Source organism: Mustela lutreola, chromosome 3, assembly GCF_030435805.1.
Source record: "Mustela lutreola isolate mMusLut2 chromosome 3, mMusLut2.pri, whole genome shotgun sequence".
Classification (NCBI taxonomy): Eukaryota; Metazoa; Chordata; class Mammalia; order Carnivora; family Mustelidae; genus Mustela; species Mustela lutreola.
The window spans coordinates 16,743,408-16,771,023 of NC_081292.1; the positions used below are offsets into that span (position 1 = coordinate 16,743,408).

The 27,616-nt window shown below is 44.0% G+C and overlaps 1 protein-coding gene across 4 annotated transcripts in view; it reads right to left on the bottom strand.

Annotated features, from left to right (window-relative positions):
* NTAQ1 (N-terminal glutamine amidase 1) overlaps positions 1–23,569 on the bottom strand; it is a 34,769-nt gene extending 11,200 nt beyond the window's left edge. Inside the window, exons 1-7 of one of the 4 annotated variants that reach the window (XM_059165686.1) lie at positions 23,244–23,569; positions 18,184–18,283; positions 16,943–16,993; positions 12,264–12,412; positions 11,245–11,369; positions 6,646–6,765; positions 3,483–4,177 (exon numbers count right to left, since the gene is read on the bottom strand). In XM_059165686.1, the coding sequence (XP_059021669.1) occupies positions 4,068–4,177; positions 6,646–6,765; positions 11,245–11,369; positions 12,264–12,412; positions 16,943–16,993; positions 18,184–18,283; positions 23,244–23,332 (744 nt within the window). In that variant the 5' untranslated portion in view covers positions 23,333–23,569 and the 3' untranslated portion in view covers positions 3,483–4,067. Of the gene's footprint in view, positions 1–3,482; positions 4,178–6,645; positions 6,766–11,244; positions 11,370–12,263; positions 12,413–16,942; positions 16,994–18,183; positions 18,284–23,243 lie in introns of those variants that run through there. The other 3 variants (XM_059165687.1, XR_009351597.1, XR_009351598.1) reach the window with 3 other exon arrangements.
* Between the last annotated feature and the right edge of the window lie 4,047 nt (positions 23,570–27,616).

Genomic DNA, 27,616 nt, shown 5'->3' on the forward strand with positions numbered 1-27,616 from the left:
AGGTATTAATGGGCATCTGTTTTTCAGTATTCCTAAATATTCTGCGAAAGGCAGTAATTCTACCAACACTGCAGGACACCGAGGGGCTGGCTTGCACAAGCACAAAGAGGCACTGACTCCACAAGGAACATCACAATTTGTGACCCAGTCAAAAACATACCCTGTCATGGCACCTGGGTGGCTCAGTGGGTTAAGTCTGCCTTCAGCTCAGGTCATGATCTCAAGGTCCTGGGATGGAGCCCCGCATGGGGCTCTCTGCTCAGCAGGGAGCCTGCTTTCGCCTCTCTCTGCCTGCCTCTCTGCCTACTTGTGATCTCTCTCTCTCTCTGTAAAATAAACAAATACAATCTTAAAAAAAAAAAAAAAAAAAAACCCTGTCACAAGGGCCTGAATGGCCACGGTATTCTTTAGGGAGGGCTAAACTGCTAGATCAGGACTCACCCAATAATTCTGTGACTTCCAAAGAAATATACAGGTTTTGTCTTTGAGGATCAGTGCCACATCATACTTTTTAAGTAGGTGTAAGACGGCTCCTTAGGGTCATTCGGGGGTCCAGGCTGGTGGTGGCTCTGCTATCTTCAACCGGCAGCTTCCGAGGTCATTCTAGTCCCCAGCCGTTCATCAGTAGGCAAGGGGGAAAAGGTGTAAAGGACAGGGTAGGCAGTTTCACCATCAGCCCCTTATATTCCAATGGGGAGAACCTGTCACATGGCCATACCTCACTGCAAAGGAGGCTGGGAACTGTAGTCCCTGGCCCAACAGCCACATGCCAGCTACAGCTCTTACTCTAGAACAAGGGACAGCAAATTGTAGCCCAAAGTCAAATCCTCAAGTCCCCGGATTTGATAAGCCAAGTTTTACTGGAGCACAGCCATACATTCATGCAGAGTTGAGCAGTTATAGCAAAGACCTTATGGCATGCAAAGCCCAAAGTATTTACTAGCTAGCCCCTTACAGAAAACATTTGCTATTTCCTTCTTTAGGGAAAGAAAAAAGCACGCACTTGGTGGGACAACTAGCAGTCGACACTCTCAAAATTTATCTCAGAAACTGTCAGAAAGACACATAGACAAAAATATTCCTTCAAGCAGTTCTGTCATACCAAAAAACTAAAAACAACTTAAAAAGGACTGTGAAGTTATGGACCACGCACACCACAAAATACAATGTAACCTTTAAAAAGAATGAGGAAGTTCAACATGTACTGATTAGAAAATATCCAAGTATTTTAACTTTGAAAAGTAAAATGCAGAACAATGTTTAGAATGTTACCGCTTGTACGGGGAGGGGGAAACGAACTTAATCTATAATACCTATATGCTAATATGGGCATAAAAATTCCTGGAAGAGGGGCGACTGGGTGGCTCAGTGGGTTAAAAGCCTCTGCTTTCGGGTCATGATCCCAGAGTCCTGGGATTGAGCCCCCCATCGGGGCTCTCTGCTCAGCAACAGGCTTGCTTCTCTTCCCCTCTCTCTCTGCCTGCCTCTCTGCCTACTTGTGATCTCTGTCTGTCAAATAAATAAATTAAATGTTTAAAAAAAAATTCCTGGAAGAACATAAAAGAAACTGAAGACAGGTTGTTTCTGGACAGAGAAATCAAAAAGTGCAAGGACGGAGGACTTTTTACCATATACTTTTATATATTTTGAATTTGTATCATGTGTAGGCACCACCTATTTTTAAAATAATTAATTAAAAATAAAGCTCAGAAAATCACATACACAAAACAGTTCGCCTTTACTTCCACTGCTAACCAACCCTGCTTATGAAATACATAATCTTTCTTATAAACCCTAGTAGTCTTATAAACCCATCAGAGTCCATGGACCTAGGAGCCGGTTTACCTTGTGGAATCTGCTTCCCTGCTCCGTCACATGTCAGATTCTCAGAAATACCTCATTCTTCTTATTTTCCTAGTCAACTCACAAATTCTATTTTAGTCCCCTGCTTTTCTTGAAAGTTCCTCTTTCCAGACAGCGTTTATCAGTATTTATTCAGTTCACTCACACATGATGAGTGTAAAGAGAAGCAACTCTGACCTCAGGGAAAAATTAAGCATCAAAAGACAAAAGTACAGTTTCTGATAAACAACTTTCAAAGAAAAATCTCACAAGGGAACCTACCTTTCAGTTAAAACTGACAGCAATCCATGTCACATAAGCTGAAGAGAAAATGGAATCCACTGGTGTACGTAACTGGGAAGTTCCAAAGTGGCCGCTGGCTTGAAGCGACAGAAAGATCTCGGAACTCACAAATGCCTTCAGGGTTTTTGCTCTGCTCTCAGCTCTGCCAGGCTGCATTCTGCCACAGGCCCTTCTGCGACAGTCAGGTTGCCGACCACGAGCCCCAAACTCCCAGGCCCCTAGTTTAGCATTCCTCATGGAGAGATTTTTTTTTTAAATCCTTGAATGTCAATAGAGCAAATCCAGAGGACTCTGTGACAGGTCTTTCTTAGACTTGTCCAGGGGTGGGCTCCAGGCCCCTGCCAGCTTAGGCCAAATGCCTTTACATATGCAAAGAAGGGGTTTCCCAAAAGGAGCTGTAGAAGGGGAGTAGTAGGTAGAAAAGAAACAACAAATATCCTCTTTTGCTTCTAATTCCAGATTGTGACCACTGGACACTTTAACAGGCTTAAAACTATAAACTCACTCCCTACACTGGCAAGATATAAGGGGTTTTCAATCTCAAGACAAGTTGGCTGCCAAGTTCAAAACTTACACACACACGCACTGTCTGATTCATCTGTACTAGACACAATTATGAATACCAGACTGGAAACCTGCTCATAAATTGGCAAAAGAAAAAAAAAAAGACCCTCCAAAAATCCAGTTTGTAAATCAGATTACAATCCTTTGGTCCCTCTGAAACTTTCTGCTCAAGACAAAGCATTTCCGTAGTACAGCCTGCCAAAATTTATCTTCCTCATTTTAGCCGCATGCTTTTTAAATGACCATCTAAAAGCCAAAAAGATATGCAAATATGAGATCTATAATTAGTTCTAAATTATAAAATAACTTAAGAGGTTGTGTCTGTGTTCCTCTTACCAAAGGTTCACTCACTTTCTCCCAGAATCCTCCTGGTCAGCTGACCCAAACGGATACATGACATTTCCTTTGACTGATTCTTGAGTAACGACTGCAGGGATCCCACCATAACACAAGGCAGAGGATCTACATTAAATGAAAGTTTCTCAATAAGCGGAAAACTCATCTAAGATCAAAAGCCTGGGCATCCTTGCTTTCAGAAACTGTTCGTTATTACAGGAGAATCATGTCACGACATGTGTGAGAGTTAATGCTGTATATGCCGGCTTAATGCCAAATATCTTTTATTTGGAATTATATGATGAAAGCCAATTTCTAAAACATCTTCAAGAAGGAAGATTGATACACGTATTTTAAAGCAATGGTTCCCATCTACAAGTAAGATATTTTTGGATATCTCAGATCATCAAGGGGGACACAAAATCTTCAAAACAAAATTACTTTTAAATCGATTTTATTTAAAAACATATATAAATAGACCAAATAACACTCAAGCCTGAGAGAGCTTCAGTCTTTTCTTAAGAACATAATAGTCCAAAAAGACTACTACTTATTGCTGATTCAGCTCACAGTACCAGCCCTCTTCAAGCAGCAGCACAATCACCAGCAAACATTTTATGGGCACCTTGGAGGGACTGGAGGGAGTCACAGAGCAATGAGCCACAGCCTTGCCCTCAAGGAGCGTACAGTGTAGCTGGAGAAATGAAACATCCAGAACAGACACAAAGTCCACACATCTATCATAACAAAAGCAATTACTGGCATAAGTTATCACATGTTTTAACAAATGAGAGTTGGAATATCTTAGCAAATATACACTACATCAAGTTTCAACCTAACATATCCAAAAAAAAATTTTTTTTAATTTTTTTTTTTTGTTCACCCATGTTTCAACTCAACTGAATTAAAAGAGGAAAATATAATTCCAAGCCAAAGGTACCATAGTGTTTGCTGTCCCCAGTGAAGGGATGGACTGATCATGTCCTAGAATTTCTCCATGGTTCTACATCCAGATGTCAAGTTCAGTAGTTCTGACTGCCAAATCGATGTACGAATTCAGACAGGGAGTAGACAGCTCCCCATCCTACCTCGGGATCCATACTGATAAAATCATTCAGGTTCATTTTGGAATCTAAAAAATTCATGAAAGAAATGTCCATTGAAAACACAATAAAACAACCTAGAAGATCAAAGGTAGGGGAAATTATTCAAATGGAGAAGGGTTCTTGAACACTTAACTCAATCTAATCATGAAGAAACATCACACAAACCCAAATTGAGGGGCATGCTACAAAATAACTGACCGGTACTCTTCAAAACTGTAAAAAAGTTATAAAAAGAAAGGAAAAAAAAAAACTATCAGAGACTGCAAGGGACTGAGAAGACAGGACAACTAAATGTAGTATCACGGGGCAGATTCTGAACCAGAGAAAAGAAATTAGTGGGAAAACTTGCAAAACTTAGGTAAGGTCTGTAAGTCAACAGTACTAGACCAATACTTCTATGTCAAGTACATCATTTTCTTAGTTTCAGTTATTACATTATGGTTATATAAAATTCAACATTTGTGAAATCAGAGTAAAAGGGTTATGGGAATGCTCTAAAGTGTTTAAGCAAATTTTTCATAAGTCTAAAATTATTTTTATTTTATTTTATTTTTTTAAGATTTTATTTATTTATCAGAGAGAGAGAGAGAGAGGGAGAGAGAGCGAGCACAGGCAGACAGAATGGCAGGCAGATGCAGAGGGAGAAGCAGGCTCCCTGCCGAGCAAGGAGCCCGATATGGGACTTGATCCCAGGACGCTGGGATCATGACCTGAGCCGAAGGCAGCTGCTTAACCAACTGAGCCACCCAGGCGTCCCTATTTTATTTTATTTTGAGAGAGAGAGAGAGAAAATGAATAAGGAGGGAGGAGGTCAGAGAGAGATGGAGAAGCAGGCTCTCCACTGAGCAGGGGGCCCAACTTGGGGCTCAATCCCAGGACCCTGAGATCATGACCTGAGCCAAAGGCAGACACTTAACCAACTGAGCCATCCAGGTGCCCCAAAAGTCTAAAATTATTTCAAAACAAAAATTTAAATGAAGGGGTGCCTGGGTGGTTCAGTGAGTTAACCCTCTGCAAAATGCACGAATAATCAAACTGCCAGTTTATTGGATTCAACTGCCAAATTATAGGAAATTCAGAGGCTACAAAAGAGATAAAATCAGCAAAATCTAGACTGCTTCTCTGGGACCCAGTTTCTTCAACAAATAAATTTTAAGAAAAGAAGAGCTGGGCAAGGGGCGCCTGGGTGGCTCAGTGGGTTAAGCCGCTGCCTTCGGCTCGGGTCGTGATCTCAGGGTCCTGGGATCGAGTCCCGAGTCGGGCTCTCTGCTCGGCAGGGAGCCCGCTTCCCTCTCTCTCTCTCTCTGCCTGCCTCTCCATCTACTTGTGATTTCTCTCTGTCAAATAAATAAATAACATCTTAAAAAAAAAAAAGTTTAAAAGAGCTGAGCAAGGAATCTATATATTTTAAAAAAACTCTTCGGAGACATAACCAAATACAATGTAGGGATCTCTCATTAAGACATTGATTTAAATAAACAAACTGTATAAAAAAAGAGGATATGGGAGCGCCTGGCTGGCTCAGTTGGTAGAATATACAGCTCTTGATCACAGGGTAGTGAGTTCAAGTCCCATTCTGGATGTAGAGATTATTTAAAAATAAAATCTTTAAAAAAAAAAATGGGGCGCCTGGGTGGCTCAGTGGGTTAAAGCCTCTGCCTTCGGCTCAGGTCATGATCTCAGGTCCTGGGATTGAGCCCCATGTCGGGCTCCCTGCTCAGCGGGGAGCCTGCTTCCCCCTCTTTCTCTCTGCCTGCCTACTTGTGATCTCCCTCTCTCTTTGTCAAATAAATAAATAAATAAATAAATCTTTAATGATTTTATGACTTTATAACTGTGAATGTGAACACTGGCTAGATAGCTAGATGATGATTTTAAAGAATTACTGTTAACTTTTTTAGATAAAATAATGGTACAATGGTTATTTTTTTTCTTTTTAAAGAAAGCCTTTTATTTTAGAGATCCATTCTGAAACATTTAGAGTTGAAATGACATAGTATCTGAGACTGGCTTCAAAATAATATGAGAAGGAGGCAAATGGATGGGAGCTGACTGGCCATGAGCTGACAACTGTTGAAAATCTGACACACTATTTAGTCCAGTTCAGTATATGATTTAAATTCTCCACACTGAAGAAAATGTTTAAGTATGTACATATTGTTATTTCTTTTTTTTTTTTTAAAGATTTTATTTATTTATTTGACAGAGAGAGATTACATATAGGCAGAGAGGCAGGCAGAGAGAGAGAGAGGAGGAAGCAGGCTCCCTGCTGAGCAGAGAGCCCGATGTGGGACTCGATCCCAGAACTCTGGGATCATGACCTGAGCTGAAGGCAGCGGCTTAACCCACTGAGCCACCCAGGCGCCCCATATTGCTATTTCTATTCAGCAAAAAAATTGTTACAGAAACTACTCTTCCACCATAAACCTACAGAAAACCATGCAAATATATTTAGCAACTTTTTCCAGATGGTGGGACAACAGGCAGCACACACCTGGGATTCCCAAGGAAGTAGAAACAAGTAAGGGGAGCCCTGGGATTCCTCCAGTGGACCTCAGGGGCAGTTTCCAGAACCCGGCACACAGAGGGGAACACACCCAGCATGGCAGTCTCCCTGAAGTGAGAAGACAGACATCCTGGGCAGCTGGACGTAGCGGGTCCAGGAGAGGGAGGTGCAGAGCAGACCACCCCCCCACGACTCCCCACCTACCCTGACCAAGACACACACCCAAGTCTTTGGCTGGGACTGATCTCCCAGGGCCAGGAAAGAAGCACCAGAATGTAATCGATCTAATAACTGGCAGAACTTCCACATTCCCCACCAGCCTAGGGAGAGAGAACCTGTAAGGCACAGAGCATTTGTAGAGTCCTTAGAAAGGAGGCACCAGAGCCCTGGGGCTAAATTAGCACTAGATGAAAGGCTGCTCTGGACCAGCGCTAAAAAAGCTTAAAAACAAGCGTGGAAAGGACCCAGCTGACTCCCAGTATCGTAACTGCATGCCAACACTGTTTTTAAAAAAGACCTCAAGACCCAGCAACTGACAGCATGAATTCAAAGTCCAGCTTCCAACCCAATTTTACAAATCACACAAAGAAACAGGAAAATATGACCCAAAGCTAGGGGAGAATTCAATCAACAGAAGTGGACCAAAATGACGGAAATAATGGAACTAGCAGACAAGGAGCAGCTATTATAAACATGCCCCATATGTTCAAAAAGGGTAAAGAAAAACATGAGCGTGATGAAAAGAGAGAGAAACGAAAGATATTAAATCAATCTAGACATAAGAAAATAAAATATGTAAAATGAAAAAAAAAAGTGTGCTGTATGAGATTAACAACAAATTTGTGAATGCAGAAGACAAGAGCAATGAATTTAGAGCCAAAATAGAGGAATTATTCCAAATGAAGCCTGTAGAGAAAAAGTCTGAAGAAAAAAGAGAACATCACTGACCTACAGGAATAATACCAAGCCATCGAAAACATGTGTAGCTGAAGAACAAGAATTTAAAGAAGGGGGGCGCCTGGGTGGCTCAGTGGGTTAAAGCCTCTGCCTTCGGGTCAGGTCATGATCCCAGGGTCCTGGGATGAAGCCCCGCATCCGGCTCTCTGCTCAGTGGGGAGCCTGTTTCCCCCTTTCTCTCTGCCTGCCTCTCTGCCTACTTCCGATCTCTTCTGTCAAATAAATTTTTTAAAAAAATTTAAAAAAGGGGGGGGGGCGTGCCTTGGTGGCTCAGTGGGTTAAAGCCTCTGCCTTCGGCTCAGGTCATGATCCCAGGGTCCTGGAATCAAGCCCTGCATCGGGCTCTCTGCTCAGCAGGGAGCCTGCTTCCCTTCCCCTCCCTCTGCCTGCCTCTCTGCCTACTGTGATCTTTGTATCTTTGTCTGTCAAATAAATAAATAAAATCTTTTAAAAAAAAGAATTTAAAGGAGGGTGGGTGGTCAGAAAAAAATGTGCAAGCAGGGGCGCCTGGGTGGCTCAGTTGGTTAAGCATCTGCCTTCAGCTCAGATCATCACACCAGAGTCCTGGGATCGAACCCTGCAATGGGCTCCCAGCTTTGCAGGAAGTCTGCTTCTCTCTCTGCCTGCTGCCCCCCATGCTTGTGCTCGCTCTCTCTCACTCTCATTCCACCTCAAATAAATAAATAGAATCTTAAAAAAAAAAAAAAAAAGGAAAAAGAAAAGAAAAGAAAAAATGTACAAGGAAATAAAAGCCACAGTTTTCAAATTGGATGAACGCTATAAATCCACCAATCTCGGGATCTTAACAAACCTCAAGTGGAGTAAACTTAAAGGAAACTACACTACAGTCCATTATAACCAAAATGCTAAAAACTAATGACAAAGAAAAAAAAAAAAAACCTTTAAAAACACTGAGAGGGGAAAACACTCAGAGTAACAAAACAAGATCAGAGCCCAGGCAAGCATAAAACAAGAGAGAGTTGCCTTTAAACAATTGAAAGGAAAAACATGTAGGACTAGTACATGTGACCCCACAACTGTATCTTTCAAAAATGAACAGAAGCACAAAGGATGCAGAAAACTAGAAACAGAGTTGCGAACACCCTTCTAACACAAAAGCTAGATACTCAGCAGACACAGAACTTTTATTGAAGTCATCAGAGAGCTGGGAATGCCAGATCCCCACCTAACTAGAAACAAAGGGAAGACAGGCACCTACCAGGAAAGATGGGGTGGGAGTTCCTGCTGACCTGGCTAGGTGCCAGACTCCACAGAGGCCAGCAGGTTTGCGAAAATTTTTAACAAAGGCCTTTAAAAAGAAATCTCAACTTTTGAAATATAGCATTTGTTTTCTAAGGCATCCCCCCTTTTCTCTTTTTCTTTTCTAAGACTTAACATAACTAAATAAAAAATGATTACTATCTGCAGTCATTCATCATGTAAAAAGATCAATGTATTAAAAACAAAATATAAATAAAAATTATTTTAGAGAGATCAAGGTATAACAAATAAATATCTGTCTCCTCTAACCTCGCCCACAGGGGACTGTAACATTTCTGTTCACCTAACACTATGGTCCTCCAGCTTGGTTCAAATAAACCACCACTGCTATACATTAGGAAGCAAGAGGATGGGAGGTATATGCAGACAAAAGGCAGGAAAGGACTCAGAAAGGAGAGGGGGAAATTTGGTGTGCTCTACAGCTCAGCCCAAGACTTAGGAAATGTCTTTGAAAACTGAGCCGTCAGTGACCCGTGCTGGAACTGACTCTTCAGGACAAGGTGATACGATTATAAATTTCAGTTTCCTTCCCATGGCCCCGAGGTGGGGGGGGAGGGACACTAAATGCTGAACCGAAGAGTGGTCTTGCAGACATATGGCCACCAAAATTATTAATCATATAATCCTAACAGTCAACATACCAAATACACTCAATTCAAGCCCTAAGAGTCAATCCCACCACAGAGTGCGGGGGACGCAGGGAAGTGCTATTCAAGTACCTGAAACAGGCATTAAGGTTCAATATTTTCCTTGAACCATTTTTTTCTTTTTTTAACCTTCATTTTTTTAATAAAACACTACTAATTAGCTAAAAGTAATTCTCCCTTATCCTAACCTCAAATATAATCCTTTGAAAAACACGGGATTTGAAGTACTGAGTTCACCACATGAGAGGACGTTACAGTGTGGTCACATTCGGATGTGGGAAACCCATATGTTCGCCCCACACTTCAGAGCAGACTCCTTTCAGTTTCAATCTCAAGTTCACGAGGTCCCTGATGAACTAAGCACACGCAAGGCAGAAACCGCCTGCACCAGGCCGCCCGCTCATCCTGCCTGGCTGTGCACCCGAGGCAAAGGGTGTAATCTCCATGGCCCTCACTTTGTGCATCCACCAAACGTGGAAAATAAAGCCTGCCTGAGCTTTGGGGAAAATTCTATTAAACTACTATGTAAAGCGGCCGGCACCAAAGCCCGACACAAAATAGCATCTACTGGGCAGTAGTCATCAAAACTGAAAGGAGTGACTCAGAGAGGATCTGAGCTGACAGGCTGGTGTTTACTGAATGCTTGCTACGTGCTAGGCTCTGCCTTGGGGGCTCAAGTCTGAAGAGAAAAGGGGAGGGGGAGCAGTGGCAGTGGCAGAAGGCATGCTGTCCCAGGCCACACCATATATGGCAGCTTGCCTGAGACTAAAAGGACGATCTATGACACTCCCTTCCTAACCTAGGAGCTGTCCCAGTCTAACGCTGAGGCTAGTAAGCAGGTTGGCAGACCCAAAAGCAATTCCAGTATAAATGTTTAAAATCATGAGAGAGAGCTTTTCACAGAGAGCCTCAAAAATCCATTTGAATCCTCTTTCAGTGTTCAAGTACACCAAACAGATTTACTTTCTCCCTTGCTCAATTCCGGACGCCACTGTCCTACTTTTCTGGCGTGTTGTATAGCTTAGAGAGCAACCTACACACAGAAGATCTCATCCCTGGGACCGGATGACCTCACCCAGAAATGGCAAATGTTGCAAATCACGTACAAACATCAATAACGTTTCAAGCTCCTGTGAATGGCAAACAATAGTAATAGGGCGAAGAACTCTTTATCTACTTAACTCTCAGAAAATTATTAATTGGACTGCTGCCTAAAAGCACATAAATGTGATGAGTGGTACAATAAAACCTGCCAGCTCACTTTCTTCTAATGCAGATTTTATCACAGAGCCAGGAAAATGACATTTCACATAACGCAAGGATGCCTAGGGACTTTCGCCTTAACGTGAAACCCCACCACAGCAAGATGCTACTTGTCCCACTGTTAAAGGACCCAAGCACGCAGACCTCCTGAAGCCCAGTGTCCCGGCAGTAGGCACACCCAACACGCTAGCGGTGTGCAAGTCTCGTGGTTCTGCTTCTGAGCACCTCCCCTCTGCACGAGCTCATACACTTTCCAGTCCTGCTCTCTGGGCCTCAACTCCTGAACCTAAAAAACACACACATCTGTGCCCCCTCTGACCTTCTTACAACTCAGGGAGTATCGTACAAAGAGTAACACACAATTTTTGTCCCTGGTTAAGGGGCAATGCTGATCTGCACGGTGGTCAGAAACCTCCAGGAGAAGGCACCTCTGGCTCACCTCCAGTTTCAATGCAGGGGTACGAAGGAGGAGGTTCCCTCCAGTTCCCACTGGAATCTTTCATGTGAGATCGGTCAGAAGCGAAGTTCTTCAAATACGAATCTGCACGGATCACTCTAAATTTCCTGCAGATAAAGCAACGTTCGTATACATTAGGAAGGTTTCACGGCGAAATTCCCAGTCGATTTTTATACAGACTCATTATCTATGACACACACAGAAGTACCCAGGCATTTTTGTACGATCAGTAATACACGAATATCTATGTAGTTTTATCACGTGTTAAAGAAACCATGAGAAAGGATCAACTGAAATCCAAAACTACACAGGCACAAAAATATGTCCGGGGGCCTTTATTTACTCGATTGTGTATTAGGAATAAAGGGCAACATTAGTTCAGGTGCTGCCGTCACAGACCTCTCAATTTTCTCGTCATTAAGGCCACACCCCATACAGCCACCCATCCACCCACACGTGGATGAGAGAAATCCCCAAAATGGCTTTCAGAAAATGTTTGGGATCTCATCACACCCATTTTTTTAAAGAATGTCAACCTTTTATATGTTGGACAACTTTCAAATCTATATTTGTTTCTTTTTTTTTTTTAAGACTTTATTTATTTATTTGACAGAGATCACAAGCAGGCAGAGAGTCGGGCGGGGGGCAGCAGGGGGGAAGAAGCAGGCTCCCCGCTGAGCAAAGAGCCCAATGCGCTGCTCGATCCCAGGACCCTGGGATCATGACCTGAGCCAAAGGCAGAAGCTTAAACCCACTGAGCCACCCAGGCACCCCATCTATGCTGGACAACTTCTAAAACTTCAAAACACTTTGAATCTTCTGTATAGCACACATCATTTTCAAATATCAACTCAATGGTGATGCCAAGTCAAGTGATCTTTGCAAAATAAATGCCAAAAAAAACCCAGAAAATCACATACACATATCCTCACACAAACTTTCCGTACGACTGTCAAGGTCTAACTTCAGAAAGAAGGTAAATCCATCCTGAATCTCCTCACCTTCTGAACTGTGGATGAATGTCCTCATCAGACTTAAAGGCATCTTCCACGTAAGTGTCAAAAGGACAGGGAAATGGCAGCACAGTGTCAAGATCATAAATGAAGCTCTGTCCTCCACTTGAAACATGAAGCAGGACAACATGGTAATCCTAGAAGTAAAAGTTGCTGAAGTTAACCAAGGTACTTCGTGATGGTGAATTCCAACGTCACAGTAATAATGCATATATAATCATTAACAATGAATACAAGAGGGATGCCTGGGCGGCTCAGTGGGTTAAAGCCTCTGCCTTCGGCTCAGGTCATAGTCTCAGGGTCCTGAGCCCCACATCGGGCTCTCTGCTCAGCGGGGAGCCTGCTTCCTCCTCTGTCTCTGCCTGCCTCTCTGCCTACTTGTGGTCTCTCTCTGTCAAATAAATAAATAAAATCTTTAAATTGAATACAAGAATTGAATACAAGACCAGTACAACCAGTACAACCCTTCCTAAAACAGCAAAACAAAACAAAGCAAACACAAAGCCCTAAAAAAGGACTAAATGTCCAGTGACAGGGAACACTTAAATAAGTAGTGGAACTGTTCATATACATTAACTATATACTCTTTGGCCTAACAATTTTATCTCTAGGAACCCATCCTATAGAAAAAAAAATGGCCATACGCATGTAAAGGTCTATATATACAAAGAAAATCTCTGTAGCACTGTTTACAATAGTGAAAATTCAGAAACAACCAAAAGCCCAACACGAGAGAAATAAACCACAATGCAGGTGCATAAAAAAAAAAAAAAATGGCAAATTTATGTAGAAAATGGAAAAATGGGTATGTTACAAAATGCAAAAAATTGCAAAATGTGTACTATATATTATTTTTTTAAAAGGTATGTGTGGGGGCACCTGGGTGGTTCAGTGGGTTAATGCTCTGCCTTCAGCTCTGGTCATGATCTCAGCGTCCTGGGATCGAGCCCCGAATCAGGCTCTCTGCTCAGCGAGGAGCCTGGTTCCCCCTCTCTCTGCCTGCCTCTCTGCCTATTTGTGATCTCTGTCAAATAAATGAATAAAATCTTTAAAAAAAAACAGAAAGAAATTGTTTAAAAAAATAAAAATAAAAATAAATAAAAGCTATGTGTGTATAAAGACACACGTGCATTCCAAAGTACACAGGCATGCATATGAATACAGAATTTGAAAAGCTGTGCAAGGATATCCTCCAAAGTATTAACCAAGGGGATTGCTTGGAATGTGAAAGAACTTTAAAATGTTGTTGTTAAATCCACCAACCCCCATCTGTAGCCATTAAGGAGGAAAGATGAAGACAACTTCTGTGCGACTCAGCTGTGAGGCATCACTGAGTCCCCGACGCTGGGCACTGCCCAGCACCAGCTACCGGCTGGAAGGGCCATTGGGGGTGGGAGTGGGAGGTAGTTCTGAAGGCGCCTCCCAGAGAACAGGACTGGGAGATGAAAGGCTCAGTCACATGAGTGTGGCATTAGTACCACCACCTTCTATTTCCAGGACTTCAGGGCTTACAGAGCACTTTCTCGGACATTGTTCATCGACCCTATGATGGGGGAAGGTGATTAATTAAGACTGGAAATGCTCTGCCATCAAAGCCGAAAGAGCCGGCGCTGGCTCCAATGCTATCTTCATAAGGCAGCAACAGCCACAGAAATGGATGCTTACGCCCTGCACTCCCCTTAATGCACGCTACCCTCCAGATAAATAATGGAAGAACGGCCCCCTTCCACTGGCTGTGTCCGTACTAGTCCTGTCCTTCCGCAGCAAGCTTTCCTCCTGTCTCCCCACTGCCATCCCCGGCGGCTGGCTCTCTCTGCAGGAGTCTCCCACTTCCTACCACAGCCAGTCCCTGCCTTATCCAAAATCTGTTTCCGCTGGACATACTCTACTCCTATTCCAGTGGCTTTGAAATACACCTCTCTATTGTTTGTGAGAAACTGTGTAACTGAAATAAAGATGCAAAGATGAGAAAGGAAAGTCCTGACCCTCCAGGAGCTCGAGGAGCAGAAAGGGGGAATCTGTCAAGCGCTGCGGGCAGTGAGGCGGCGGCAAAGAGCAAGGGGCTCCCGGTGAGGGCCCTCAGGCCACCCCTCCAGCCCGCCCCTTCCAGCCTGAGCTTCCTCTTTTATAAACTGGAGATAAGCGTAGTGTTTACCACAGACTGTTGCTGGGGCAATTAAGGGAAGAGAAGGTAGGCCTCAACTCCAAGTGGCCTTTATAGCACAGATGGGGAGTTAAGGAATACGGACCCAGCGGCAGCCTCACTCTCGAAGTGGGGTTCAGCGCCTACCCAGATGCCAGGACAAAACCAAGCTGGGCTAGGGGGAGGGAAACCCACCTAGAAGGCAATCAGCTTCTTGGGACTGGGTGTCTCTCTCCACTCAGGGTACCCATTTCCTACAACAGGACAGCAGTGAGGCAAAGATACATTTGCCAGCGGGTGTGGGAGGCCTTACCATAACAGGAGTTATTCTGGGCTGCCATGAGACGCTGTGTAAGAGGGACATAACCACAGGTCCTTTCCCTGCAAGTTTCTCTCAACCAAGAAGACCATGACTCAAAGTCAGCTGAGTGGCTCGGCCACAGGATGACTTCTAGGGCATGTGAACAGTCTGCAACAAGGGTTACGTAACTATTGTTGCTATGAAGAAAGGCTTAAGCACCAGAACCAGACACGGTACCAGGTACCAGGACAATGTCTCTCACACGTTATCTCACTTAAGACTCGAAACACGAGGTACACCTGAGTGGCTCAGTGGGTTAATGCCTTTGGCTCAGGTCATGATCCCAGGGTCCCTGGGATCGAGCCCCAAATCAGGGTCTCTACTCAGCAGGGAACCTGCTTCCCCCTCTCTCTCTGCCTACCTCTGCCTACTTGGGATCTCTGTCCATCAAATAAATAAATAAAATCTTAAAAAATTAAAAATTAAAAAAAAAAAAAAAGACTCGCAACACTACTGGCCAGAGGAAGACACTGAAGAAAGAAGGTAAATAACATGTGCAGTTCATAGGGCCACCACTGGGAGGACTGGGACTTAACCCCAAAACTGTATGTGGGCTTTAATATTAGCATAGCAAGGGACGCCTGGGTGGCTCAGTTCGTTAAGCGGCTGCCTTTGGCTCAGGTCATGATCCCAGCGTCCTGGGATCGAGTCTCACATCAGGCTCCTTGCTCTGTAGGGAGCCTGCTTCTCCCTCTGCCACTCTGTCTGCCTGTGCTCGTTCGCGCGCTCAATCTCTCTCTCTCTCTCTCTCTCTCTGACAAATAAATAAATAAAATCTAAAAATATATATATATATGTGTATATATATATATATATATATATATATGTGTATATATATATATATATATATAATATATATATATATATTAGCATAGCAAAACACCTGCTGGTTAAGGAAGCAAGAATGTGTGCTCTGTGAGACCAGGGATTTTAGTCTATTTAAATATAGGTTAAATAAATGAATGAAACCAATTCAAATGATAACTTATTTTAAATAAGTATCAGAAATAAGATGCTTGCTACATTATCACAAATGGAGTTTTTCTTTTATTTTATCTTCATGTTATTAGCATAAACAATTCTTCAGAGGTAAAGGTTAAGGCGACACATAGATGTGTACTGGAAAGGATCAGCTAGATAACTTTGAGCTTCTCACTCTATCTTCTGGGCTTGTTTTGTTTTGTTTTGTTTTTAAAGATTTTATTTATTTATTTGACAGAGATCACAGGTAGGCAGAGAGGCAGGCAGAGAGAGAGGGGGAAGCAGGCTCCCTGCTGAGCAGAGAGCTCGATGCGGGGCTCAATCCCAGGAACCTAAGATTATGACCTGAGCCAAAGGCAGAGACTTAACCCACTGAGCCACCCAGGCCCCCATAGGCTTGTTTCTTCACCTGAAAAACAGAGCTGGAGTAGATCCGGGTTTTTCAAATGTTAGTCATGGTGACTCAAAAGTCTACAAAGAACACTACCTCCTAAACCCTTCTCTATACCAACTAAGTCAGAAACCTATACTTTTTTTTTTTTTTTTTTGAGAGAGTGAGCACAGGCAGACAGAGTGGCAGGCAGAGTCAGAGGGAGAAGCAGGCTCCCTGCAGAGCAAGGAGCCCGATGTGGGACTCGATCCCAGGACAATGGGATCATGACCTGAGCCGAAGGCAGCTGCTTAACCAACTGAGCCACCCCGGCATCCCAGAAACCTATACTTTTAACATGATATCCAAATAATCGAATGTGCAGCTGGACCAGATATGGCCAAAGTTCCTTCCAGTAGGTTAAATGGGTAACAGCTTAGATCACAAACACATCTGCCACATCAGCTATTTAAAATCTTTCCTATATGGGGCACCTGGCTGGATCAGTCTGTAGACATGTAACTCTTGATTCTGGGTCGTGAGTTCAAGACCCACATTGGGTGTAGAGCTCACTAAAAGAAAAAAATAATAATTAAAGAAATAAAGTCTTTCCTAGAATAATAAAATTAAATAAAAACATATCTGTAAGTACTACCTTAGACAAAATAAAATCTATTCCCAAGAGGTCAATTATCAATAATTATCACAGCCTTTCTCTACTGCGCCATCATTTCTGCTTTACCAAAACACAGAGACCGCTTGGGAATTACAAGAACTAACGCACCAGAAGTTCTCTGTATTGACCATCTTACCCAGATCACAGGTCCATCTCCAGGTCTTGCCTGTTGTTTCCAGATAGGTATCTACAAAATATAATCAATTTTGTAAGCCACGACTTCAGTTACACCACTACTAAATTCTTTAAAGTAACAGGTAAATAAAATATAAAATATTTCTAAGCAATCAACTATCAAGGTGAATGAAGAAATCTAAATCCTTCCAAGTGTTCTTAATAATGAAAATGCAAAAATTAATGATCTGATGTTCTTTGGAGAGTAGAAAGAGACCTAAAAAGGAATCAGAAGGCCTGGCAGGTTCAAGTCTTGCTTTCCCACATTATTTGTGGGACCTCCCTGAGCCTCTATTTCCTCATCTATAAAATGGAGATAGTTGTCTAAACCCTGCCTACTGTACTGTGTTTCCATTAGCATCAAATGAGATGATGTTTACCAAAGTGCTTCCCGGGGTGGGTGCCAGGATGGTTCCTTTGGTAGGCGTGTGTGATTCTTGATCTTAGGGTTATGAGTTCAAGCCCCGCAATGAGTGTAAGGATTACTTAAAAATATAAATCTTTAGGGGCGCCTGGGTGGCTCAGTGGGTTAAAGCCTCTGCCTTCAGCTCAGGTCATGATCTTAGGGTCCTGGGATAGAGTCCCGCATCAGGCTCTTTGCTCAGCAGGGAGCCTGCTTCCTCCTCTCTCTCTTTCTCTGCCTGCCTCTCTGCCTACTTGTGATTTCTGACTGTCAAATAAATAAATAAAGCCTTAAAAATATATATATATTTATATATATATAAATCTTCAAATATTTTTAAGTGCTTTATAAAATATTAATGGCTTACTTTTTCTAAGGGCTTGCTTTCTTAATAGTTACTTTTTTTTAAGGGCTTGCTTGCTTTTTTAATACTTCATATCAGTTTACCATAATTCTATTTAAACTTCAGAGACAAAAACATCTTTACTGCAAACCTGAAAGAATGTGGCTCTAGCCTAAGCAATTTAAAAAGCTCTAACTTCATACCTAAAGAGAAGGAACTTAATTTGTGCATACCATCATCTATTTCTTGACCTACAAATAAGGGACTAAACTTTTCTAACTCAACCATGCCCTGAAAGCGGGGGGGCGGGGGGGCTCATAATCTCATTCATAAATAAACTTTAAAATGTTCCTGTATTTTATAAAGCACAATTTGGGGCAGTGTGACCAATACTATATTTAGTTCCTATTGTCACCCTAAATCTCTTGTTCTCTTTCTACAATCACTCACCACTTACCATCTTCCTCTCATTAGATATGAAGACAGCATAACACTCTTCTAAAGGATACTGGTCATGGTTTTTGATGTATTCACAGAGCTTCCAAATATTTTCTTCACTGAAATAAAATAACAGTTTAATCAATACAATTAAGCAATGGGTCTTTCAAACTTGAACAGAAGACTGATGAAGACATAAAAATGTTGGAAGAGACTTTAAACACCACCTCATCCAATAACTGATGGATGCATGACCCTCCTCTAAAACATCCCCCAACAAGGTGTGACCCAATTCATACCATGTGCCGACCTTTCTCCAGAGTGCTTGCTACCTTCCCCAGCAGTGCTCGCACTGGGAGGCATTTTATAGCTGATAATATGCTACATTAATACTCCACAAGCTTTGGATCCAGGGACTTGAGATACAGCTGGAATTCCAACTCAGCCACTTACGAGGTAAGAAGCTCTGAACATCTTGAAGTGCGTATCTGCTTTTCTCATGTGTAAAATGGATATAATCATACCGTATTATAAAAGCTTGATAAATCTTAGTTAATATCGGTTCACTGCTCCCCTTAGCAAAGGGGCAAGATGACTGTGTTGGGGAGGAGGGCTTCTGGCTGGAAAGGACCAGGGGACAGTTACATGATATGCCAAGGAATCCTTTCGGAGGGAGACTCTGTGAGTAGGATTCCCTGCATCCCTCTGATACAAGAGGTCCTGATTTTTAGGAAGTCCTTTCTCAGGCTGAACTGAAATCCATCTTCCTATACTTCTGCCCCAGATCAATCTCCTTTTCTCTATGACAGGCCTTTAGATATGTAAAGCAGTAGTCAGAACTGGGCTAAGTAAAGCAATGCCCAGTGCATCAAACCCAGCTACCCTGGAGGCCAGAGGCACACTCCCACACAGGCACAGTCATTGCTCAGCCTTGGGGTTCTTATCTTTTTCTGATGAGCCACCACTGAACCTTCATTCAAAATGAGCCATAGCAACACTACTCATACTCGACTCAATCTGCCAAAGCCTAATTTCCAAACATCTAAACCACGTTACCTGAAAATGAAGTAAGGTGCGCCTGGCACTAAGAACTACCACCAGTTTATGGAGACACACTTTCAATGCACAGTTTTGACCTTGTCTACCTGCCTAAATGTCCCATACGAGTACACTTAAAGTATTGAAGCAAAGTGTCTTTTTTTCCTGTGATCTCTAAAATACCTAAGAAATCGTATAGAAAAAGTAGCAGTAGAGGTAGTAACAGAAGACTGTGACTGACGACTTCCATTGGATATGCAGTAGGGAGTAACAAAAAGGAACTGTTTCATTATGATACAAAATATGTGTTAGCTAAATTTTTTTTTAAACCTGGATGTTCTTTTTTTTAAAAAAGATTTATTTATTTGAGAGAGAGCACAAGCAGGGAAAGCTGCAGGCAAAGAGAGAGGGAGAAGCAGGCTGGATGCAGGGCTGGATTCCAGGACCTGGAGATCATGACCTGAGCCGAAGGCAGACACTTAACTGAGTCACCCAGGCGCCCCAAAATCTGGATGTTCTAAGACGAAGTTATCAGAAGACACTTGTCTGTCCAGCCTGTAGACATTCTGGAGTTGATCACAGACCTCTTCAAGAGCCTGTGATAGAAAAGCACTATGCTAAGTGCTTGAAGGATGTAATGATAAATGAGAGCTCACAGACAATGAGAGGAGACACACAGATCCATAAATAAGCAAGCATCATAGAAGGTCATAAAAGATGCATAGAAGAGAGAGTCATTAATTTTGAGGGACACGGGAAGATAGAGGAGGTAGAGGTCAGTGGTTTCTCCTGGTTTGTTCCCCCTCCCCCAGTCCCAAGGATGAGCAAAGAGTTACCAAGAACAGTCTGAAAATCCGTGTGTACCACAAGTACTGCGGCATAGCTGAATACATAAGTGAATGGATAAAGTTAGTCTATTATTTTTCAAGTGTGTATGAATGTTACAAAGAGAAAAAAAATCTTAAACAGAGGAGTTACTGAATCTGTAGTCCTTTTTTATCAATTTTTTTTTTCAAGAGTACAATTAATATCATTAGAAGGATCTCAAGAAACATTTGATGTTTAAAAAAGGGGGCCTATGGGCACCAGGGTGACTCAGTTAAGCATCCAACTCTTGATCCCAGTGTAGGTCTTGATCTCAGGATCCAGAGTTCAAGCCCTATGCTGGGCTCCATGCCTAAAAAGGAGATGGGGGGTTTATTCTTAGAAATGCAGGGAGTTACTGCTGGGAATAAAAAGGACCCAGATTTGGTGTGTGTTCTAGAACCTCTTTAAAATGAGGGAGGGGGAAAAAATAAAATAAAAAAAAAAAATAAAATGAGGGAGGGGGGAGATTATAATAATTATGTTCCAACCTACTGGTTGATTATTTTGTAGCAGAAAGACTAACAAAGCAGCATTCAGGTCAAGATTCTGCAAGGGTTCCTGCTGATGGGCTGAGGTCAGAGAAGCATGCAGAAGGGAAGGATCCCTGACACACAGCAGGTGCTCAACCAACATCAGAGGAGTACAAAACAATTACAATAGAATCAGACGTGCCCCGCAAACCACCTATGCCACACAGAAATACTGGTTACTGCTATTATCATTCAGCTGGTTCTGATAGGTAACAACTGACAGAAGCTGAAAGCAGCAGACAGGAGGCATTTATTTCACATCATATGAAGCTGTGAGGGCAAGCGTAGTAAGGTGTGCCTACCTGATAGGTTAGGACAGGGTAGAATACTGGTTCTCAACTAAAGGCGACTTTGTCCCCCAGGGAACATTTGGCGCTATATGGTGACATTTTTGGTTGTCACAAATTGGGTGAGGATGCTACAGGCATCTAGTGAGTAGGGGGCAGGCATGCGGCTACATGCCCTACAATACCCGGAAAGCCCCCCACCACATTAGCATGCTCAAAATGTCAATAAAGATCTATAGCTGAGAAACCCTGGGTTACAGCGTAGAAGGCAGGTTCGAAATGAGACTGGAAAAACACACGGTGACCACATCTGAAATGACTTGCTATGCTCAGGAGACAGAGTTTATGGTCTATGACTGTATTCCTGAAAGTGTGACCAATGGACAAGCCTAAGACTCCTCGACTGTATTCCTTAAAGTGTGATCACTGGATGAGCCTAAGACTCCTCCACGGTACCGTCCACACCTCCAGACTCTTTGGAGTGGGACCCTAAGATCTGCTGGCTTTATAAAGCTCCCAGGTGATTCTAGGGCTCATCAGAATTTAGAACAGCTTTCAGCAGTGTGAAGCCAGCTAAGGTTCAGGACCTGAGGGGATAGGAGAGACTGGGACAGAGGCCTCTAAGAAAGGACTAGAACAGGCCCCTGCCAGCCAAGGAGGGCCTGGCCCATGGCTGAAGGAACTTAAAGGACACCATCTATTGAAGAGACGTCCATTCCCTACCATTCTTCCACCAGATGACTGCACTCTAGCTGTGCCAGCACCCTTGTTCCTGGAACTCCCGCACGCTTCCTTCTGAGTCTTTGCACCAGTGCTCCCCTATCCAGAATGATGTTCCTCCAATATCCACAAAGCTCCCACCCTTTTTTTCTTCAGATCTCTGCATAAATACCACTTTATCAACAATGCCTCAATTCCTTAAATATCCATGATGAAATAGTGAGTCACCATCCTTTACCTTGCTTTATTTTCTCATAGTATTTAACACCAAACATGGTTTACTTGGTTTTGCCTGCTTTCCCTGAACCAAAACATAGGAACCATGAGATCTTACTAGGAAATGTGTCGACCCTGCACTATATCCCAAAATCCCTACAGCTGTGCATTACAGTCCAAGTGCCTCATAAACATTTATCTAATGAATAAATAAAACAATTAATGGCCACTATAAACAAGAACTAAAGAAATTTAGGTGAGAGGTAAGGCAGAAATAAAGTGTAGTCATTAAGAACATAGACTCCTGCGCTATGGAAGTTCCAATTCCTGCATCATCTCTTGCTAGATGTTTGATCTTGGGACACAGCCTCTCCCTGCTTCCCTCTTTTCATTAGTAAAACTAGGTTAATGATAGAACCTATCTCCCAGTCATGGATGAAAACACTTGACACTGGCCTTGACATGTAGTCAGAGCTGAACAAATAACTTCTTGGTGACACTGGTTTGATGACCAGCTAAAGGAGGAAAAGGTAGTTTTAGATGGGCCTGATGTTTTTTTTGCAACCGGAGGCTGGGGAAGAAGTCATTACTCAGGTGTGGGAGTAAAAGAGACTAAGGTAGGAGGGGTGATTCAGCCACACAGGTGGCCTGCTACAGGGGTAATGTGTGTGGACTGAAGAGCCAACTCTACAGGTAAATCCCCATTTCTTCATTCACATATGCGGCCTTAGGCAAGTTAGTTGCACCCCTCTGTGCTTCAGCGTTCTCATCTTTAAAAACGGGGATAACAAAAGTACCTACCTGGTAGGGTAATTGTGGGGCTCAAATGAATTAGCTTACACGAGCGAATCAGAACAATGTTTGGCAAACAGCAAGTTCTACGTAAATGTAATGGGTATGACAATAACAACACGGTGGTTCAGATCATGGTTTCTGGCACCAGAAGGCCTGAACTGGATTCCTGGTCGCTGTTAGCTGATGACCTTGGGAAAGTTACTGCAAAATCTCCGTTCCTCCATTCTCTTCCAAAATTAAAACGACCTTCCCACCAGTGTGAAACCACAAAGGCTTCAGCAAGGTAATCTGCAAAGCTTCACCGCGTTCCCCCTCTGCCTCCCCCTCCTGGCCCCCAAGCACTGAGATCTGCTGAGAAATGTCCAAGCGAAAAGCGCCGGGCATCAGTAATGCAGCACCGACCCTACCATTCGTGGGAATTCCGCACCTCCCCCTTCTCCAAATGCCTACGCTCCACTCCAGAGACCAGGGCTGCCATTCCCGCTCCCTCATCCCCCAAGCGGGAAAACCCGCCAGTCAAGCCCAAAGCGCCCCCAGGGAGGGGCCGAGAGGAGGCGGGGCCCGGCGGCGCCGCCGAGACCTAGTGCGCCAGGGAGATGCGGGGGGCTGCACCCGCGCCCCCTCACCAGTAGCAGCTGTTGTAGACACAGGCGTCCCGCGGGGGGCTGGCCGGCTGGTAGCGGGCGGCTGCAGCGGCGGGCACATCCCCCTCCATGGCGGGCTGGCTTGGGCCAGGGCAGGAGCCTGAGGCGAAGCGACTGGACGAGTCCCGCGGGCAGGCTTCGGGGGAGGAGCCGGCGTTCGGCGGGCCGCACAGGTCCTCGGGGCGGAGCCCGGGGCAGCTGGTGCAGTTCCCGGGTGGTGGAGCCAGGGACGGGGTAGGCGGAGTCTGGGAGGAGCGAGCGACGCAGGTTCCGGGCGCGCGGAGCCCGGGGAGGAGGCGCAAGTTCCGGGTGGATGGAACCAAAGACTGCGCGGGTTTCGCAGATTCCGGTGGGCGGAGCCCGGGCGGGAAGAGCGGAGCAGGTTCCGGGAGGGCGGAGCCAGGGCGAAGTGGGCGGATCCCGGGGGTTTGGGGGTAGGGTAGCGGTGAGCCGTGAGGGCTCCCAGTGGGCGGAGCTTGGGACAGGGGGGCTTGAACGATTCCGAGTAGGCGGGGCCCGGACAGGTGGGTGGAGCCAGTACTGGGCCGTGCCGGCGGAGCTCGGGTCTGCTGGGGCGGGGCGCGGGCAAGCTCTGGGCGACCGTGACCGCGTGGATGGGGTCAGAGTGCGGAGGTCAGAGGTCGTCCGCAGGTAGCTTGAAGGAGGCTGGGGAGCGCTTGGAGTTGGTAAACCGCCCGACCCTGAACGGCGCTTCGGTAGTCTCCTGGAGGCGCCTGAGACCCTCTTCAAAGCCGGGCTAGGGGTTGATGGCTGTGGAGGACCCAGACGCGACGCGGAAGACTCGACTTGTGCAAGTGAAATGAGAGAATCTTGTATGTGAAAAACGAAGCTTTAGCAGTTTTATCCTCGAGCCCGCGGGGACCCGGGGGAAAGGGGGCATGGGGCGGTTTTAGAGAGGGATAGCAACCCCAAATCTCACCGTGTTGTAACGTGTCTTTATAGATTTGTGTGTGTCGACTCAGAAAGATAGAGTGATTCCTTGGTAGAGTAAGTTTTTCAAAGTTCAAGAAGAATCCGCACGGCATCCATTTTGTGTTAGTCATGTATTTATTTGCCAGCAGTCTGGGAGGAGGGAACCAAATAATTAAAACTGTTTATCCCTCACTTCATACTTATTAGCCTTCTGAACTGCTTTATATTTGTAATGAACCTACATAACTGATCAGGGTACTTCCCATTATAAAAACTGAAATTCTTAGTTGGTTTATAGGCCATCTGCAGTCGGGGGTTTGAAAGCACCTCCTCAAATCCTAAAGACTTCAAGCATCAGTCCTTGTGTCGTCAATGTATTATCAATTATTGCCTCTCAGCTCTGACACACACTTCAATATAGGCTCTGTGATAAATAACGGAGTTCCTTTATGCATTTCTCCTTTTCAAAGTGGGCACCGAGTTAAGCCTTCTCAGTAAAGTGTGCTGGAAGAAGAAGCTTCCTGCAGTTTCTGGGGCAGTGCAAAAGTTGAGAGGGTGGTCCTGAGAACAGCTAGTGGGGTCTGCCCCAGTCACAGGCTCAAATCCGATTCCTCTGTGACTGTACAGTTTTGGTTTGGCAATAAGCTTCCTGCAGCCCTTGTAACCCAGAAGTGAGGCCGGCAGGCAGCCACCTGCCCACACGTCTTTGACAGGCCCTTCAATGGCCTGCGCACAGTTATCTGTGGCCCCCAGAGTCCTACACTGAGCAGTCATTCCCTCACCAAGCCTCCCCTTCCTCTCTCAACCCCAACCATTCCCGTCTAGGCATTCTGAGCGCCTTCTACTCCAACTGGCTCCCAGGCTCCTAAGGCATCCCCATGCCACTGTTGGTGATTGCTCTCCTTTGCCCCCTTCTCTACCTTGCTAAAGGGAAGTAGAATGCCAAGAATTAACTCCAGTAGGGGTGGCTGTGTGGCCCACTTGGTTGGGCAACTGCCTTCCACTCAGGTCATGATCTTGGAATGCCAGGATCGAGTCCCGCATCAGGCTCCCCGCTTTGTGGAGAGTTTGCTTCTCCCTCTGACCTCTCCCCTCTCATGCTCTCTCTCTCTCTCTTTTTTTTTAAAGATTTTATTTATTTATTTGACAGAGAGCACAAGTAGGCAGAGAGGCAGGCAGGGGTGTGGAGGAAGCAGGCTCCCCGCTGAGCAGAGCCCGATGCAGGGCTCAATCCCAGGACCCTGAGATCATGACCTGAGCCGAAGGCAGAGGCTTAACCCACTGAAGCAACCAGGTGCCCCGCTCATGCTCCCTTATCTCATTCTCTCTCTCAAATAAAATCTTAAAAAAAAAAATTAACTCCGATAAAAGTATAACCAAAGAAATAAGGAAACTCTATATGGTACCTAGGGCTAAGGACAAGTACTCAAGGACAAATTTGAAAGTTTGCACCCACTTGCAGTAGGCATGGGTTGCCTACCCGATTTCAGAGTTCACTGGTTTACCCAGTCTGGAGGTGGTCTGAAGTTGCTGGGCAAACAACAGAGATGGGGGTGGAGAAGAGCCAGCAATCTCTGCCATAACATACTTTCTTTATGCTTCAAACTTTCTCATAAGTAGGAATTTTTTAACAAAAAAAAAAAATATTGTGTTTTTATATGCATGTGATTTCATAGTAGAGACTATAAAAAGGTATATGGTTTCAGAGGAATAAAGTTCTAATGCTTAGAAACAGATTCTGACCTATAAACTCCAAAGAGCTGGTTGAAGAAGAAATAAGAGTACACTCAAAGAACCCCAAACCCAGTGAAATCAGGATGTTAAAGGGTTGGGGTTTATAGAAAGGTCACAGAACAAAGGAAAGTATAAAAGAGGACCACAGATGTGAAAGGGGAGATCAAGAAGTAGGCAGCACATAATACACTGAGGTTTAACCACAAAAGGGTTTTTTTTTTTTTTTAATGGGGGAAGAGGTATTTTTAACACTCAATATTAAAAGCTAGAAGGAAAAAGAAAGAGATAATCCTGTCGCTTGGGACCAGCTGATATGTAGTAAGGGACTGTATAACTGAAAGAAACAAATGCCCAATGTCTATTTTGATGGTGTTTTCTCTTTTCTCTATCAAAGAAAATGATCCTCAGGCTGTGAAGAATAAAGGAAACAGCAGTGAGAGCAAATTAAAGCCAAGATAGGTGCAGCAGAAGAAAGCACCAATTTGCCTTAAACGGGTTAAAAATCTTTAGACCCAGATGAGTTCTATCCCAGCATATTGAAAATGCTGTAGATTATAACCCCCAAAGCCTTTAACTCTGGGTCTTGGAGAAAGACTGATGGAGGAGATGACATAAGACTAAATACGAATACTTGCTGTCCTAAGTTTCATAAAAAGAAAAAATAAGTGTTCCAGACACTGTATTCTGTGAACCAGATGCCTATTCCCAGGATGATTTGTGACCGTGAAGAAAGGGGATTATTTAGGGGCCTTTAGTGGTTTACCAAACCCATTTCATGCTGCATGGACCTCATTTCATGTTGTTGGAAGAATTAATTGATCATTAGAATAGAATTATAGCACAAGCACTATAATTTGATTCCAACAAAGCAGCTGGCCCAGTATTAGTCATGACTCAATTCAGTTAGAAGTCAAGGCAGAAAGGCTGTTTATTAGCTCCTTTAATGGGAAGGACGCTGAAGTGGCTCTCAGAGTCAAAAGACAAGCTGCAGATACCGCGGTCTCAAGGGACCGGAAGCAGAGCCCTCTTCCCCACCTTTCTCCCCAGCTCTCAGACTGTTTCTCAGGGCTTGGCTTCATCCCCAGGTGACTTCACTTCCTGCTGTGGGGAGGAGGGCCGCCGGCAGCCCCATATTCATATTTTCCAGGCTTGGCAACCCCAGTGGAAAGAGAAAGCTCCTTTTTCCTCCTAGCAATCTCACAGAGCAACTTGTACCTTTATTTTTAACGTTTCTGTACTGCCTTTTTTACATGTACAGTGGACCCTTGAACAGCATAGGTTTGAACTGCACGGGTCCACTTATATGCAGTCTTTACAGTTTAGTTCTGTAAATCTATTTTCTCTTATGATTTTCTTAACATTTTCTTTTCTCTATTTTATTTTATTGTAAGAATATGGTATATAATACATATAACATACAAAATAAGTGTTAATTGATTGTTTATGTTATCATTAAAGCGTCCGGTCTATACTAGGCTATTAATAGTTATGTTTTTCGAGGGGCACTTGGGGGGCTCAGTCATTAAGTGTCTGCCTTCGGCTCAGGTCGTGTTCCCAAGGTCCTGGGATCGAACCCCCTGCACAGTGGGAAGTCTGCTTCCGCCTCTCACTCTCCCCCTCCCCCTGCTTGTGTTCCCTCTCTCACTGTGTCTCTCTCTGTCAAACAAATAAATAAAAATCTTAAAAAA